We start from the raw sequence: 19,884 nt of genomic DNA, 5'->3' as shown, positions 1-19,884 counted from the left end.
TTGAGTAAGATACAGTCTACAGCCTGTCATACAGTCCCACCTTGAATGTATCATATACCGCCATGTCACTTTTCATTCTCAGCTTGGGGGAAAACACACCACACCCCAACAGAACATGCTACAAATACATGCCACACTGAGAATCCAGCACGGCCAGTACACACCAATCTACACAGATGGGTCTAAAACTGATAATCATGTTGGTGCAGCAGCAGTATTTCCCCACTGAATGTAGTAGCCATACTGCTGAACTCTGTGCTATCCACATATCCTTAAACTACACACTCTCAAGAACCATATTGTGCAGTGTTATATATACCAACTCCATTAGCTATCCAAGGCATACAACACAATACAAAGAATGATAACTCCTTACTTAGACAGATCAGGAATACTCTGACTAAATTAAACCTGAAGAAACAAGTTCTCTTTTGTTGGATCCCTTATATGTCACACTGGAATTTATGGAAATGAACAGGCCGACCTAGCTGCCAAAACTACTGCTGATCCTATTGACCAATCCTTCGCTACATCTGACTACAAGTACATTATAAATAAATGATGCCTTGAAAAATGGCAACACATCTGGCAGAGTTAAGGCAATAATAAGTTACTTGGTATAAAAAAAGATCTAAAACCATGGAGGTCTAGTCTATGTGGAAACCGACATGAAGAAGTCGTATTAGCCAATTCCAGATAGGCCACAGGCACCTGACATCTTTATTTGCTTGCGGCCACTGACTCACCACTGTGCACAAACTGCGGGCGCCTCCGTAGCCAGGTGGGCAGGAGCAGCAGTGCGTAGCACACGCTTCTTGATTAGACCAGGGTTCGAGCCCGTGAGCCACCAAATACGGAGGATGCGGAAAGGTCAGGGAATGACCACCGCATATCCCCGGAGCAATATGGCCTTAGTTGCTAATGCTCCTAAAAAAAAAAAACCAAACCGTGCACAAACTGCAACATTTTTCGTACAGTCCAGTATATACTCATTGATTGCCTCGTTTACAACAGTGAACGACAAACTCTCTTTGCCTCATTTTCAGCAACGAACACTCTGAGTATAGCTCATCTAGCAGAAAATCTTTGTTTTCCTTAAACAGATACAAATCTATAATGCACTCTAAACTTTAACCGCAATCCATATTGATAAAAAAAAAAAAAAAAAAAAAAAGCAGAACACTGAACACTATGATAGTTAGGCACATTATGGCCATGTTGCCCTTGTGCCATAAAGCCCCCAAACAAACAACAACATAACATATTACAGCATACAAAAAATATATATAAGAATTATATAAACAGAACTAGTGTTAGCTGCAAAAAATTAGTTAGATTAATTAGGAGTTAAAATAAATTATTTCAGAAACACCATGGATTAAAGTTAAATTATAGACACATTGGCAACTAGTTAACAAGAAGTATGTGAAATTGCTATCTAACAAGAAGTATGTGAAAAGTAGTAAACAAATAAATCATATAAAAGTTAACAAGTATATTTTGAAGGATGGGATGGGTTATAGGTTGCTTGATAGCACAGCATAGACAAAAGTAAATCAAGAAAGAGGAAAGAAAAGATTTTGTTTTACTCGCACTTGTCAGTAGATGGAGCTTTTATCATTATTAGGTAAATTATTTTCAAATCAGTCCTGCCATTAGCCATGGGAAACAAATGAATAATCTGTGTCAAATGCAATGATAGGTTAAATTAGTAATTCAGATTTGAATGGAAATTATGAGAAATCAAAATGGAAAAATTTTATCCTACTTTAAATATAAAATTCTTTAATGTACTAGATGTTTAAGATTATAGAATTTTTATGAAATAAATTGTTTTGATAATTCTTTTTTTAGATTAGATCGAAACATTACAATATTTGATGGTCGAGATGCTTGTGGTGAAGATGTGTAAGTAAAATATTTCGTTTTGATATTTGATACAAGAATTTATTTTACTGTTCAATTATAATTTAAGGAAACTTTACTTCAAATTTAGCTTTTTCTAACAGGTTTGCTTATTATCTTGTATTTAGTTTGCTATTAATATTATGGTGAACCAAAATACAAGAATACAGTAGAACTTCTATTTAACGAAATTCTCTATATTATTAATTTTTTTGCAAAACATTGTACCTTGAAACGAAATTACATGTAAAATTAACCCCATATAGCGACTAATATAACATTAGTGTCTCTATAATGAATTTTTAAAAAAAATTGGTAAAAACAATTTTGAAGATTTTCGAGCATTTACTTCTAAACAGTCGCTCAAATATATGGCCTCCTTCCCTCCAAAATTGCTCATTACCATCTGGAATTAATTATCCTTTTAGTGAACACTTGTGGCCATTGACGCCCATAGGAGGGTCTTGGTTTCATTTTTGTTACAGTAATAAAACCAAATGGATTTTCTTAAAAGTGGTCATAAACTTTACAATAAATAGGGTAGATTTGTGAATTGATGTTGGCTAAGGGGAAAACGAAATTTGCTGCATTAAATCTTTAGCGTGCTGCAGCGGCAATACATAGAATGCTTCCACAGTTAGTTTTTAGTAACGCCTACTGAGTGACATTCACTTCTCACCTCAACTGTACCATGTGACCTTCCTATCAATCATTATATGATAAGTCCATTCTCATCTAACTGGACTCCCAGAAGATGGTTTTCATGATTTTTTTTTTTTTTTTTTTAATTTCGTTTAGAACAATTTATCATCAATCACGTAGGCTATATGCTCTTGTATTTTTTTATTTTAATTTTTTCTGAGAAGTAACATACAGTATACATTAACCATAAATTTTCTTTCGTGTATATATGAATGAAAGCGGAATAAAAGAAATTCACAAAGTCATATGTTTCTTCAAAGTGATTGATAGGAAAGGTCACGTGATACTGTTGAATTGGCAAGCGAACTTCATTGAGTAGGCAGTACTAACAATTCACTATATGGCCAGTGCAGCGAAGTTTATGGTTCAGCAAGAGCTGCAGTCGAGTAATTTTTGCAGTTGTGGAAACAATGTCGAACAGAAAGTGTTAAGTATTAATGATAAAGTAAAGATTCTTCATGATATTGACCAGGGTTTTAAGAAAAAAGATATTGCAGAGAAATACGGCATACCTGCAAGCAGTTTATCTACGATTTTAAAAAATCGAGAATCAATTTTAAATGCATTTGAAGGAGGAGCAGACAAGAAGCAAATTAAGTTGTGTGTATACAAAGATGTTGATAAAGTTGTTCTAAAATGGATGCAAATGATACGTGAAAAGAATATACCAATATTGGGTCCAATAATTAAGCAACAAGCTCTGAAATTTGCACAGTCCCTTAGACATACAGAATTTAATGCACGCACTGGGTGGGTAGATAAATTTAAGAATTGCCACAGAATTGTGGAAATGGTTATTTGTGGAGAAAGTGTTAATGTAAGTGAAGAAGATTGCAACAGTTGGAGGAACAATACTTTAAAGAAGATTTTGGAAGAATGTGAACCTAAGGATGTTTTTAATGCTGACGAAATGTGTTTATAGACTGCTTTATTCTTTAACTGTTTACCGAATAGAACACTTACTTTTAAGGATGATAAATCTTTTGACAGAAAACAAAGCAAAGAAAGAATCACTGTGCTAGTTGGAGCAAATATGACAGGAAGTAAAAAATTAAGACTTTTAGTCATTGGAAAATCAAAATACCCAAGATGTTTTAGAGGCACAAAATCTTTGGAAGTTGACTACATCTTTAATAAAAAATCATGGATGACAAGTGATATTTTTGAAGAATGGATATTAAAACTAGACAAGCATATAACAAAAGAAAAAAGAAAAATCGTGTTGGTAACTGACAACTGTCTGGCACATCCTGCCAGTATTTCTGCCACACTTAAAAAAATTGTTGTTTTTACCACCAAATGTAACGTAAAATCTCTAGCCAATGGACCAAGGCATTATTAAAAATTTTTAATTTCATTATCGAAAGAGAATAATAATAAAGATTGTCAATGCGTTATCAGAAAATAGAAACTTGTGAGGTTACAATTAACCTTAGAGATTGCATCTCTGAACTGGCAAAAGTTTGGACAAATGATGTCACTGAATACATTATTCAAAATTGTTTTTCAAAAGTGGGATTTGCATTGAATACAGAAGTCGGACAACAACTGGACGAACAAGATCAACTGCCCCTTTCACAACTGAAAAACTTTTGGACATTATTAGAATCGTCTGGAAACACGAAAATGAAATAACACTGGATAGTTATGTTTATTTAGATCAAGATCTGACTAAAGAATATCCAAATGAAGATGAAATACTGCTGAACAGTGTTAGACGCGACCATGATCACGAAGAAATTAACGATGATGCTGAAGATGCATCAGAACAACCCGTAGAAAAGCCAACTCGTGAAGAAATGATTCACGCTTTTAAAACGGTTCGTCTGGGTCTACAGTGTGTGAAAATGCTCCTGATAATGTTTTTAATGCTCTGAATAAATGTGAGGTTTTCTTTGAGAATCAGACAATTTTTTTAATTGTACTGTGTAAACAAAAATTACTGATTTTTTTTTTTTTAATTTTTGTGATACTTACAGCAAAAATTGTCAAATATTTAAATTATGTTTACGTAATTTAAATAAGTATGTTTTTGAAATAAAATACATTAAAAATAAATGTAGATTCGTTTTAATTTTCTAATTAGATAATTTCTAATAAAAAAGATTCTCTGTATAACAAAATTTCTCTATAACGAATTTTTTCCCTGGATTTATCAAATTCGTTATAGGAAAGTTCGACTGTACTTGCAGAATATTCTTGATCTGAATATCACAAACTACCTCCTTGAACATTCAGTTAAAATCGTTTCTTTGTGTGTTAAAGGAGCTATTTTAAAGTAGAATAAGTGTATTAAAAATTATAGATTTCTAACATAATTTGTCATAAAAGCAATAAATAGAATACCAGCAGTAAAGAAACTTAAAAGTTCCAAGATGAGTGGCCAGTTGGATGAAATATGCTGCCAAATCAGGAATTATTTAGGTCATTGAGAATGGTAGAAATAAAATATCAGTTGTGGTAGGGAAATGTTATTTTTGTGTCATGGTATATTAGTTCAGAAATCTGAATGGGTATCAATTTTCTGCACGTAGACTATTATATCATAATTTTTTTTATTAATTTTAACTCATCGTTAAGCTTGTGATTTGTTGTTTTAATAATCACTTGGATATTAAGCCCAAGTAACAAACATGTTGGATCTTTCTTTTACGTTCAAAATAATATGATGCAGGTAAGAAATATTTTGCACAAATCTTGTGTTTATGAGAATCAGGAACGTTAAGAATATGACAGTGGTGTGTAGATTTCTGATATTGAAGTTGACTACAATAATTGGAACATGCAGCAATAAGAGTAGCAGTTGGGAATTGACATTAATATGCTCAGCCTATCTCCCTAAAATCCAGTTACAGAAGAACATGAAGTAACACATTCAAATATTTGTGGAGCAATCGGGTATGGGGCATGATATTGCCATGGGGGATGTTTTTGTGTGTGCACGATGTAAGGAGTGTAAGGAAATCAGGCTACAACTCAGCGTTGTTATTGGCCTATACAAGAGCTTGAAGGACAGGGTGGATGCCCTCGAAGGATCTAAATTGAGGGGCCCATCAAGCTCTCAGCTACCCACATCACTGCCAGAGCTTGCACTTGGTCATCACGCAACACAGTGGCAACCCCCAAGGCAGAATGCACTGGTCCCACAGAAACTAGTAGTTATTGGTGACTCGGTTGTTAGGGAAATGGGGAACATGCTTTGTAAAAAGGATAGGTGGAACAGGACCAGGGTATGTCTGCCAGGGGCAAAGGTTGATGATGTTGTAGAACGGATATCATCTTTTAAGGGCACAAAAGGTGATATAGTTGTACACGTTGGCACTAATGATATTAAAAGTAGGAGACCAGCAGAATTACTTAGCAAGTACAGGTCACTGTTGAAAAAAAAGCTGTGAATTAGGGTTGAATTTGAAAGTGTCTGCAGTTCTGCCCAGACACGATAGGAGGGAGTATATGATGAGAGCCTTGTTGATCAGTGAGAGCCCTGAAAAGATTGTGCAAGGCTCAAGGGGTAGAATTTTTTTCAGCCTGGTCTGTACTTGTTAACAGGACAGACTACTTCTACAGGGATGGGATATGCTTAAATAGAAAGGGTGCAAGAATATTTGTTGATGCTATCGAGACAGTGTTAGGTGGGTCGGAAAACTGCTAGCTTGTGAGGATACAAGGACTAATAGATTAACAGTAGCCACTGGCAGAGCTGAAAGTGATTCTTGCACTGCTTCTATTGGAATAAGCAGAAGCCTGGAAAACAAGATGCAGGGTATTTCAGAGACTGCTGGGAGTCATTGTAGTACAAGTAAATGCATATTGCATTTATAAAAGCAAATTGCAGTACAAGTGAGAGACGTGGCACACAGATATAAGGAATGCAGAACTGGAATTTGGGGAGTACAACATCTACAGAAAGGATAGACAGGATAGGAAGGGAGGAGGGGTTATGCTATTAGTTAAGAAACACATAAAATCCAAGGAAGTGAAGCCAGTCGACATTGCTGGACAGTGCAGTGTCGAGTCAGTTTGGTGTGATATAAGCATTGGGAGATCAAAATTGAGAGTAGGAGTGTGCTATAGGCCTAATGACTCTGATGAGTATAATAAGAAACTGTACAGGGAAATTGAGTGGGCCAGTAAATCAGAGTCTTATAATGGGGGATTTTAATTTGCCAGATATTGACTGGAATTTGTGGGTTGGTCACTCACACACTATCAAGGCTTTTGTGGATTTATTGGATGATTGTTTTCTACATCAGCGTGTTCGGGAGGCAACTAGAGGGAGTAATACTCTTGATCTGATTATCAGTAGTGATTCTTCATGCATTAAGAATCTGCAGATAAAGGAACCACTAGGTGGCAGTGATCACAGTGTGCTGAAGTGGGATTTACTCAAAGAGGTAACTACCATCAGGGGTAAAGGGAAGAGTTTTTGCTTTTGTAAAGTCGACTACAATGGTCTGATACAGTATTTAAATTCTATACAGTGGGACCAAATGATGATGTTACCAACAGCAAATTCAAAATGGGAAACATTCAAAGAACTTATCTTGGACGATACTAGGCTTTACATTATTATTATTATTATTATTATTATTATTAGCCATATGCTGCAAGGAAGCCTGAGACTTATGCTGCACCAGACAAAAAAAAAAAAAAAAAAAAAAAAATTCCAGAGTACCCCGAGAGAGAGAGAGAGAGAGAGAGAGAGAGAGAGAGAGAGAGAGAGAGAGAGAGAGAGAGAGAGAGAAGTAGAAAGGAATCACCAAGAAAGAGAAGAATGATGATATCCAGCTCAGGACCCTGGGTGTGCCAAGCCCATACTCACCAGATATGCCCAACTAAGAAATATTGTTCAAGGTTTAGGCCTAAATGGATGTCAGATGAACTGAGACATATGGCAGAGAAGAAAAATGCATGGTATACATATAAATTAATGGGTGACATGGAAGCCTATGATAGATATAAGCTGGTCTGTAACCAAGTCACAAAGGAGATTAGGCAGGCAAAGGCAGATTATGAGAAATCCTTGGCAAAGGATGCAAATAAAAACAGAAACGAGTTCTTTACCTATGTAAACTCTAGAAGGAAAGAGATGAATCAGATTGGTCCACTGGATATTGATGGTTCAACAGTTGAGGATCCTGCTCAGGTGGCTAACAAACTAAACGAGTATTTTGCATCTACATTCACACATGAGGAGTTATTCAAGAAGGGGAATGCCAGAGGTGAAGTAAACTCTGACAGTGAGCTAGATGATTTTGTAATAACTGAGAGGAAAGTGGAGGAGAAATTGTTGAGGATAAACATAAAAAAGGCACCCGGGGTGGATTGGATCTATCCGGTTATATTAAAGGAGGCAGCAAAGGAAGTAAGCAAACCCTTAGCCATAATTATGAGAGCTTCTTTGGACTCAGTGGAGGTACCCATAGACTGGAGATGTGCAAATATGACCCCAATTCACAAAGGAGGATCAAAGGCTGACACAAGTAATTATAGACCTGTGAGTTTAACTTCTGTTCCAGGAAAATTAATGGAGGCACTGGTTAAAGAAGCACTGCAGGATCATCTAGACAAGATTTCACGTATAGCTCGGACACTGCATGGTTTTGTTAAGGGGAAGTCTTGCTTGACCAATTTGATTGGATACTATGATGCAGTCACAAAAGAACTGGATGCAGGGAATAACTTTGATATTATATATTTGTATCTTAGAAAGGCTTTTGATACCGTTGCACATGGAAGACTGCTGCACAAATTGGAGCAGTGAGTGTGGCATTGAAGGCAAATTGCTGCTATGGATAAAGGGATGGTTGAGGGGGAGAAGACAGAGAGTGGTAATCAATGGACACTGCTCATCATGGACTAATGTTATTAGTGGAGTCCCTCAGGGTTCAGTGTTGGGTCCATTGTTGTTTTCTATATTTATAAATGATATTGATGATGGTATATCAAGCTTAATGTCCAAGTTTGCAGACGATACAAAGGTTGGCAGGGTTGTTAAGGACACTACTGATGCAATACTTCTGCAACAGGATCTCAAAGGTTGAGCAGATGGGCTGAGAGATGGCAAATGAAATTTAACATTGACAAATGTAAAGTACTACATATGGGAAACAGTAACAGCAGAGCAACGTATCAACTGTGTGGTACTACACTGACAGTGGTAGAGAATGAAAATGACCTAGGGGTAATTGTGCATGTAGATATGAAGTTTTCTAAGCAGTGCAGACGGGCTACAAGAGTAGCTCAGGGTGTCTTGTCAATGATATACAGGAATTTTTCTAGCAGGGATAGGGAGGTGATTATTCCCTTGTATAAGGCAATGGTCAGGCCGCACCTTGAGTACTGTATACAGGTCTGGAGGCCTCATTTCAAGAAGGATGTAGAACTGATGAAACGAGTGCAGAGAAGAGCAACAAGATTAGTGAATGGAACAAAGGGTTGCTCTTACGAAGAAAGGCTTAAGTTTTGCAAATTACGGTGACTGGAGACAAGGCACCGGCGAGGTGATCTTAAAGAGGTTTGAACCTTGAATGGTTTGAACATGCTCAATGCCGATGGGATTCTTCCTCTTGCTCACAATAATAATCACCTGAGAGGGCATAAATTCAAATTGAGGAAAGCCAGATGTAGGATAGATGTGTGGAAATTTGCCTTTAGCCAGCAGGTAGTTGGATGGTGGAACAGACTTCCATCCCTTGTTGTGGAAGTTGATAGCTGGACAGGTATTTCGAACGAACGGAGGGGTGAAATGGGAGTGGGTTTTTTTTTTGGCTGATGCTGCATAAGCTTGCTTTCTTGCATCAAATGCTTCTACTAATGCTAATGCTAATATAACTTTATATTTGAATGTGTTTAACCGTTTCCCTTCTAGGAAGAAAACTTTAGAAAAGATTACCAGGTAGAATAGAAGAGCGGGGAGATAAAGAGAGTCACACACATACACATACATTGAATCAAATTAAATGAATATAGATAAGTTCCAGTCAGCAGCAAATGATATTGGAAATCCAGCTGACATAATTCGAGCATGCTCATAATTCATTTCACCATACAGCAGAATTATGGACAGGCTACAGATAATTCAGAATATTTTCCACATGGTCATCTTGTATTTGATCAATCTTGATCCTCAGCATTCTGATGACACCCATCTCATAGATGCTCATAGACGCATTCTCATAGACGACTATCAGAACTCATCATTCTAATGGGCATCTATGAGAGTTTGAGGTGTAGGGTAGATGCCCTCGAAGAAATTGATATGATAGGCCCCATCAAGCTCTCAGCTGCCCAACTCAATACTAGAGCTCAGTCCTGTACATCTGGCAATACGGCAGCAATCTCCAAGGAAGAATGCGCTGGTCCAACAGGAACTAGTTATCGTTGGTGATATTTTCAGGGAGACGGGGAATATATTATGCTAAAAAGGATAGGTGGAACAGGACCAGGGTACGTCTGCCAGGGGTAAAAGTTGATGATGTTGTAGAGCAGATATCATCTTTTAAGGGCAGAGAAGGTGATATTGTTGTACACATAACGCTAATGACATTAAGAGATTTGCAGATTTAATTAACAAGTACAGGTCAATGTTGCAAAAAAAAAAAAGTTGCGAGTTAGGGTTGAATTTGAAAGTGTCTGCAATTCTGCCCAGACACGATAGGAGGGAGTATATGATGAGAACCTTGTCAATCAATTTGGCCCTGGAGAGATTGTGCAAGGCTCATGGGGTAGAATTTTTTTCAGCTTGTGCTTGTTAATAGGAGAGACTGCTTCTACAGGGATGGGGTACACTTAAATAGAAAAGGTGCAAGTATATTTGATGATGCTATCGAGGCAGTGTTGGGTGTGTCGGAAAACTGCTAGCTCTGGGGGGGGGAGATACATAGATTAAATGGTTAACAGTGGCCACAGGCAGAGGCAAAAGTGATTCTTGCACTGCTTCTATTAGAATGAGCAGAACCCTGAAAAGCAAGGCAATGGAGATTTCCAGGACTGCTGAGAGTCATAGTGGAACAAATAAATACATGGGCTGTGTTAGGGTAAGTAAGAGTAGGAACAGGTGCATGTATACTTGCATGTACACCAATGCTAGGAATATAATTAATAAATTTGATGAGCTTGAAGTGCTAGTCAAGAAATTAGAGGCAGATATCGTTGGGATATCAGAGACGTGGTGCCACACAGGCATAAGCAGTGCAGAATTAGAATTTGGGGGAGTACAATGTGTACAGAAAGGATAGAAAGGACAGGAAGGGAGAGAGGGAGGGAGGGGTTTATATTGTTAGTTAAGAATCACATAAATCTAAAGAAGTGCATTCATTGACATTGGTGGACAATGCAATGTTGAGAGTAGGTATGTGTTATAGGCCTAATGAATCTGAATGAATGAATGAGCAATTGTGCAGAGATATAGAGTGGGCCAGTAAATCAGAATGTCCTATAATGTGGGGATTTTAACTACCCAGATATTGACTGCGACGTCTGGGTTGGTCACTCGCACACTAACTAGATTTTTGTGGGTTTATTGGACGACATGTTTTCTACAGCAACATGTTTGAGACGCCACCAGAGGGAGTAATACGTTTGATCTGATTTTCAGCAGTGATTATTCATGAATTAAGAATTTGGAGATAAAGGAACCACTGGGTGACAGTGATCACAGTCTACTGATGTAGGATTTACTTAAAGATGTAACTACCATCAAGGGTAAAGGGAAGGGTTTTTGCAAAGGTGACTACAGGGGTTTCAGACAGTTTTTAAATTCTGTACAGTGGGATCAACTGATGATGTAACTGATTCTAAATGGGAAACTTTAAGGGACTTAGTTTTGGAGGTTACTAGGCTTTTCATTCCAACTAAGAAACACTGTTCAAGGTTTGGGCCTAAATGGATGTCAGATGAATTAATGAGGCTCGTGGCATTGAAGAAAAATGCATGGGATGCATATAAATTATCAGGTGACACAGAAACCTAAGCAGATATAAGCTCGTCTGTAATCAAGTCACAATGGAGGTTAGGCAGGCAAAGGCAGACTACGAGAAATCTTTGGCTAAGGATCCAAAAAAAAAAACCGGTAAAGAGTTCTTTACTTATGTAAACTCTAGAAGGAAAGGGATGAATCAGATTGGTCCACTTCTATAGATAGTTTGACTTTTGATGATCATGCTTAGGTAGCTGATAAACTGAATGGGTATTTTGCATCTACATTTCACACAGAGGAGTTATTCAATGAGGGGAATTCCAGAAGTTTATCAAACTCTAACAGGGGGCTAAGTGATTTTGTAATAACTGAGAGCAAAGTGCAAGAGAAATTGTTGAAGTTAAACATAAGGAAGGCACCTGGAGTGGATGGGATCTATCCAGTTATATGAAAGGAGGCAGCAAAGGAAATAAGCAAACCTTTAGCCATAATTATGAGAGCTTCCTTGGCCTCATGGACTGAAGATGTGCAGATGTATCCCCAATTCACAAAGGGGGGTTCAAAAGGTGACAAGTAACTACAGACCCATTAGTGTAACTTGTGTTCCCTGGAAAAATACTTTAATCACTGGTTAAAGAAGCATTGCAGGATCATCTAGACAAGACTGCAGTAATAATTAAGACAGTATGGGTTTGTTAAAGGGAAGTCTTGTCTGACCAATTTGATTGGATACTATGATGTGGTCACAAAGGAACTGAATGCCAAAAATATGTTTGATATCATATACTTGGATTTCAGGAAAGCTTTTTATACTGTTCCACATGGAAGACTGCTGTACAAATTGGAGAGATATGGCATTAAGGGTAAGTTGCTACAATGGATAAAGGGATGGTTGAGTGGGAGATGGACACTGCTCTATGGACACTGCTCTTTGTGGACTAATGTTATTAGTGGAGTTCCCCCGGGTTTGGTGTTGGGCCCATTGTTGTTTTGTATATTTATCAATGATATTGATGAAGGTATATCAGGCTTAATATCCAAGTTTGCAGATGATACAAAGGTTGTCAGGATTGTTAACGACAGTAAAAACAGTGTGCTACTGCAATTGGATCTAGATAATTTTGGGAAATGGGCTGAGAAGTGGCAACTGAAGTTTATCATTGACAAATGCAAAGTACTGCAAATGGGTAGCAGTAACCCATGAGAAATGTACCAACTGTGTGGTACTACACTCAAGGAAGTGGAGATTGAAAAAGACCTGGGGATAATTTTGCAGTCAGATATGAAGTTTGCTGAGCAGTGCAGACAGCTGCCTGAGCAGGTCATGAAGCCTTGTCAATGATATATAGTAATTTTGCTAGTAGGGACAAGGAGGTGATTATCCCATTGTACAAAGCAGTGGTCAGGCCACACCTTGAGTACTGTGTACAGGTCTGGAGGCCTCATTTTAGGAAGGATGTAGAGTTGCTAGAACAAGTACAGTGAAGGGCAACAAGATTGGTGAGAGGAACAAAGGAGTGCACTTATGAAGAAAGGCTTAAGTTTTGCAAGTTGCAGCATCTGGAGAGTAGGGACCTGTGAGGTGACCTGATCGAGGTGTATAACGCCTTGAACAGATTGAGCAAGCTCAGTGCTGATGGGATTCTTCCTTTTGCTAAGATTAAGATCCTGATGGGGCATAGATTCAAATTGACGAAAGACAGTTGTAGAATAGATGTGTGAAAATTTGCCTTTAGCCAGTGGGTAGTTGATTGCTGGAACATTCTTCCATCTGTTGTTGTGGAAGTTGATAGTTTAAATAAATTTAAGGCTGAGCTGGACAGACATTTGGAGTGAATAGATGGGGAAATAGGAGTTTTTTTTTTCTGTGATGCTGCATAAACTTACTTTCTTGCATCGTATGCCTCAACCAATGCTAATGCTACAGATAATTCAGTACATTTTCCAGCTGGTCATCTTCTATTTTAATCAGTCTTGGTCCTTTGAAAAATAAGAACACTGGATCATTTTTTTTTATATTTGAGTCCGATTTATACAGTAAACTACATGACCATCTTAAATCTAACATTTGTAGCAAGAAATTGTTTAATAAATCTGTATATGTACCTTTACTCATAGTAGTGATGATAAGTGGCCCTGAATTTTGCTACATAAAAGATGTTATTTTTATGATTACTTGTAAGGATTGTGGTATCCAATGCATAGGACAAATAAGCATGGAATTAAGTTTTATGAATGAGCCTATGTTTATCACAGATAAAGCCATTTCATAATAAGAAGGATAATAAATAATAAAACTGTGACTAATAATATTAATGCCTTTAATAATGAATTAGATGTAAAACACTTTTAGTCTTGTAGTTTTGCTAATAAATATATTTATCACCATTCTGGCAACCAAAATCTTAATTACTAAAAGAGAAATTATGAAGGCTTTGTTACCAATAAGGAAGTTGAATGCTTTGTATTCCATGTGGACTTAAAAAATAGATTTAATGGATTAGAAATATTCTACCATGCAGTTAGGCAATGCATTTACAATATGTTTTATGTGTCTTAACAGATTAGTAGTTGTACATTTCAACATAAGAACTAGGTTTTAGGTTGGTAAGGTTCAAGAAGAGCAGATTTTCTACTGCAGAGTACTTTTGCAGATTGATAAAGATTTGGAAGCTGTTGATGGTCATGTTTAGGATTATATATAGTACATTAATTAGGGTTGTACATAATGATAGCCTTCGTGCATTTATTGGAAAACCATGGTATAAATAAAGGACAAGATTTTAAAGGACAATGTTTGCTCAGATTGCGTTAGTGAAATTATTCTTGTACGGATTTCATCCGTAAAGAATTGTAGGGATGAAATCCCTACAAGAATAATTTCACTAACACAATCTGAGCAAACATTGGGATCAGTAGATTTAAAACATTAATCTAACCAGAGAAAAGAAGGATAGAAATCTGACAGGTTATCCCATTTTGCATTCTTGTAATGTCAAATAACATGAGGCTGGAAAGGCCATGAGAGACAGAGGCACCATTGATGATGAGACCTTCACTAAGTTGTGATCTGAGGTGCCTAGAGAACCTTAACATTGAAGGGTTATTTGTACTTTGAAGAGTTGTTTGTGAGAAAAAGATAGAGGTTTGATAAAGTATCAAAAGCATTTAAGGAAATTTAAGTAAATGATGACAAAGTTATTCCTTCTGTCCAGTTCTTTACTGACAGCCAATTGGATTAGTATATTTATTAGTATTGTATTAGAATAGTAGTTTCCTGAATGTAAAAACACCAGCAACAAAATACTCAGCATCACTTGAAATCGTGAATGCCCTAAGTAAAAGCGGGCACCTCCGTAGCCAGGTGGGCAGGAGCAGCAGTGCGTAGCAAACGCTTCTTGATTAGACCGGGGTTCGAGCCCATGACTACCAAAAACGGAGGATGTAGAAAGGTTAGGGAATGACCACTGCAATATGGAGCAATATGGCCTTGGTTGCTAATGCTCCTAAAAACCAAATAACATCAACAACAACAACCCTAAGTAAAAAGCAAATATGATCAGGCTTCCAAAAACATTTCTCAGAGAACTTCGTATCAGACTGTAAAATTAATCCTAGGTCTTGGTTTTGAGTGTGGTACCGTGCAGTTGGTATTACTCTGGGATTACTACTACTCATATATATAAGGCGCCTCCGTAGCCAGGTGGGAAGGAGCAGCAGTGCGTAGCACACACTGCTCCTTCCCACAGAGCAATATGGCCTTAGTTGCTAATGCTCCTAAAAACCAAATAAACAAACAAACAAACAAACAACAACTACTCTTATGCAGTACCTTGCATTTGTCAGTGTTAAACTTTAATTGATTGCCAATTTTCAGACCATCTGCCTAAATTTTCTGGACCTCGTTGCAGTATCATTACTGTCATTAACTACCTCTTCAACCTTTGTATCATTTGCAGTCTTAGATGTTAAGCCTGATATTCCTTCAAAAATATCATTAAGAAATACTGAAAACAACAATAGGCTCAGCAGTGAACCTTTGGGGGTGGACTCCAATAATAACACTAGTCCAAGAAAAGCAGTGCCCATTTGATAACCATTCTGTCTTGTCCCACTCAACATCTTCTTTATCCATAGCAGTAACTTTCCCTAATGCCACAATGCTCCAATTTGTACAGCAGTCTTTCCTGTGAAACAGTATCAAAAGCTTTTCTGAAATCTCAGTGTAAGAGGCCAAAATTATTTTTTGCATCCAAGGCCTTCATTACTGTATCCAATCAGATTGGGCAGACAAAATGACTTCTTAACAAAACCATGCAGTGACTGCATTTTAACTGTTACTTCTTTAACCAGTGACTCCTATTATTTTTCCTGGAATAGCAGTCAAGCTAACAGGTCTATAATTACCACCCTTCACCCTTTGATTGATCCCCTTTGTTTTTTTTTTTTTTTTTGATTTGGTAGTTGTTGGCGCATCGGCTTCTGTGGCCATATTGCACCTCCCAAGGTTTTTGCAGTACTTTGATCCAAGCCCGAGGCGGGAATCGAACCCGCGACCTTTGGGTTGCCGGGCAGGTACTTTACCCACTCGGCTAGCCCGGTCGGCGTCCCCTTTGTGAATTGGGAGACATTTTTACATATTTAATTCATAGGATCACCCCTGAATCCACCCACCCCATTATCATAGATAAAAATTTGCTTATCCCCTTAATTGTTTATCAAGATGATAACAAACAGTGCTGTATAATGATATTGGAGATTTTAAACTTTGATTATCCTGTATTATGAGTTGACAAGCATGTTTCTAAAGGTAGAACTTTTCTTCAGCTGTCAATATTGAAAATAAGTACCTAAAAAAAAAAAAAAATGTCGTCAAGCCTCTTTATAAGCATTAGATATTATTTTCTTTACAAGAGAAGTTCTGTAGATTTGTGCACTTTACAAAATAAATAACTTTACATACCTTTATCTTCATGCTTCTAATTCTTATGTAGGATATCATATGTATTGTTGTGTGTGTGTGTGTGAAATATTTTATTTATCAATTATATTTAACCATTACCACGAGTCTCTTTTGAATGGAGTCAATTCTCTTAACTCTATTCAGAAGAAAGCAGTCAGATTGATTAATGAACCATCCTTACAAAGTCTTTCCATTCTGTAATGGATGTTCAATTTCTGCTGCATGCCTTTTCTATAAATTCTTTAATTTCATTTCATGGGCCCTATTCTTCTGAATCGGCATCTGTATTTCAGACCAGCCAAAACATGTGCTGCAAGCAGTCAGCATCCATTCCCGAACCAACTTTTCCTAATTTATCCTTTCTCCTTCTGTTTTCTGCAACAACCTTACCTTTCATCCAAAAATCACAATCTACCAAAATTCATGTCTAATGTGAGGAATTACTTTCTGTCTCCTCAGCCTTCAGTCCAGACACAGCACCAAATACTATAGGTATTTGGTGCTGTGTTACTGCTAGTAACACGTCCAAATGAATGACATCAAATGCATTTTGCTTGGCTTCTTCAGCAGGAAAATAAGTACAGTAACAGCTGAATTAAAACAGAGCTTCTTTTTCACAGTTAGTTTTTCACTTCATAAGTCCCATTCTGTTCATCAGAAGTAATCATGTTTCTCTCTGTCTGTAACTACAGTGATGCCAGTGAACTCAGTTTAACGGTAAACTACTAAGCTAAGAGAGCATGTTTCTTTTAGCTTATAGGTGTGTGACAGTTTCCATAGCAAATAACCATGGTAATAACAGATTATTTCTGCCTCTTTACAGCTGCAAATGCAAAATTGAACCTTTTTTATAGTTAAAACAAAAATAAATTCTCTCTATCATAATTATCAAAATATGCCTAACTTTAGGACTTTACTTGATAAATGAATAACATTTAATAGTGCTTCATCATTTTGCCTTTGTTGCAGGAGGAATCATATCATGTAATTATGTATTAACCACTAACATACATTAAAGTGAGAATGCATCAGCAAATTAGAATGCTATGTTATATGGAAAACTATAGTTTTATAGAGATTGATTGGAACTTGTGGACTGCTTATTCATCTAGTTGTGAGGAATTTCTGTAACTGCTGGATGCCTTTGTTTTCATTTGTAGGTGGTATCTGTACTTATTTTGTGCTTTTGTAAGAGAACTAAAGCCTTCATGATTGAGGATGCTCTTGAGCATTTCTTTCAAAGATTTAACTTCTCTCTATAAGCTGTTGATTCTGTTCCTATTATACTTGGTAGTTGTCATCAAACGTTTTTTTGATGCTAAGTGGGTAATTCTGTGGGAGTTCAGGAGCTGCACTGGGTCCTTAGGTTCGTTCATTTTGGTTTCTGCATGCTGTCAGGAAAGCTAGTTGTTCCTTTGTCCTCGTGAGTTTGGAGATGATTTTTTTCATGCCTTATAATTTTTTGGATGGTGCTGTTTCCATATATAGATTTATTAAATATTCACAAGGCAAGAAAAAGCCAGGTATCCTCCCTCCTGGAGATGCATTGATTTAGGGTTGGGGAGTGCTGTTTTATTTAATTTTTTTATCATTATATTAATTTTACTTTAGTCCTTGAGATTAAACATGTTGAAGTATATGTTAATTTATAAAAGTGCATACTCAGCTAAATTTTATGTCAGGTCTTTTTATTTACAGTTGTTCTGGAAAGGGGAGGGGTGTGAAATTTATGAAATATTTTAAGGGGTAGTCACAAGGTAGAACAGTTAACCATAGAAATAGAAATAACTTAAGAAATAGAAATCTACCATACTGAAATGTAACTTTTTTTTTTTTTTTTTTTCATTTCAGTTATAGTGACACATTTTATTTGTGCAGTTCAACTGATTATGTTTGGCTGCTGGTATTAATTACCAAAATTTCTAATCATTAGAAATGTGTTGTGAGGTTAGAAATGTTGGGAAACACTGCTGTAAAATATTAAAATCTTTGTTTACATCCAGGGCTCACATCTGGTGAGTATGGGCTTGGCACACCCAAGGTTCTGAGCTTGATATCATCATTCTTCTCTTTCTTGGTGATTCCCTTCTCTCTCTGGGTAACTCAGGAACTTTTTTTTTTTTTTTTTTTTGCTTGTGCAGCAGAAGCCTCAGGCTTCCTTGCACCATATATCTAATGATAATAATAAAAAAAATAAGTTAAAATAACACACACACACACACACACACACCCCCGTATACTTGGAGGAATATAAACAAATAAAGTGCGTATTGTAATGTATAAGTATGCTGGGAATAGAGATTTTCATTTTCTGTGGTTCCATTGAAGTTTTAAAAAATTATTGTGAATATTGTAGTGTAATAATTTATGTGAACACCAAATTTTATGATTTAATTACATTCTAGGTACAAGAATTTGAAGTATTGTGCTCAAAATTCCCTCTTTCTTTCTATGCCTCATTAATCTCTGAGAAATATGTGCTTTTTTTTAAATATTAAATTTACCATTCTTGATTTTATTTATATATTTTATTTTATTTTTTGTTTTATTTTATTATTTATATATTTTATTTTATTTTTTTGTTTTATTTTATTATTTATATATTTTATTTTTTGTTTTATTTTATTATTTATATATTTTATTTTTTGTTTTATTTTATTATTTATATATTTTATTTTATTTTTTGTTTTATTTTATTATTTATATATTTTATTTTATTTTTTGTTTTATTTTATTATTTATATATTTTATTTTATTTTTTGGAATTCATTATGGAAGTCATTTATGGTAGTATATATAATTTGTATTATTTGAAATTTTAAAGATAATGTTTTTAGTGCCTTTTCATTTTTTAATTATTGGATTTTTATCCTTTTACTTTTATGTTTACTGTTCCTTTCTTATTTTCAGCTGGAAAGTAAAAGATGTAGAATTATCTGATGATGATAGAGATGTGTTTTATCTTATTACATATCTGAAACCTTTCACTACATATGCTGTATACGTTCGTACCTATACCATAGCTTCAGCTTTACATGGAGCTCAGAGTTCTATTATTTATTTTGATACCAAACCTGACAGTAAGTGTTGATGGAATTTTGTAACATATAAAATGAGAGACATATATTTTAAGTGTTTTTAGATATATTTATACATTAACTATTTTCCTAATAGTTAATTACAAAAGCAGGAGTCTGACAGCAGCGAATGTATGGTCTGATGATAGGCATCGGCAAGTTGCTTGAAATATCACCTTAAATGTATAATGGTTTGGGCTAGGGGTTTATAGGGGAACAGGCATTCTGTGTGTTATCAGACACACAGAAAAATCAGAATACTCCGGCACGACAACCAAGTCAGTAGAGTTTACAATATATCGTCAATACAAATATTT

General features: G+C 36.1%; 1 protein-coding gene across 1 annotated transcript in view; it reads left to right on the top strand.

The window, feature by feature from the left end:
• LOC150080650 (insulin-like peptide receptor) overlaps nucleotides 1-19,884 on the top strand; it is a 514,932-nt gene that overhangs the window by 262,976 nt on the left and 232,072 nt on the right. Inside the window, 2 exon segments of the mRNA XM_090381758.1 lie at nucleotides 1,855-1,908; nucleotides 19,401-19,570. Of these exon segments, the coding sequence (XP_090237884.1) occupies nucleotides 1,855-1,908; nucleotides 19,401-19,570 (224 nt within the window).

Source organism: Mastigoproctus giganteus, chromosome 9 (genome assembly GCF_048544385.1).
Source record: "Mastigoproctus giganteus isolate SK-2022 chromosome 9, ASM4854438v1, whole genome shotgun sequence".
Taxonomy (NCBI): domain Eukaryota; kingdom Metazoa; phylum Arthropoda; class Arachnida; order Uropygi; family Thelyphonidae; genus Mastigoproctus; species Mastigoproctus giganteus.
This window is presented reverse-complemented; position numbering and strand designations above follow the sequence as displayed.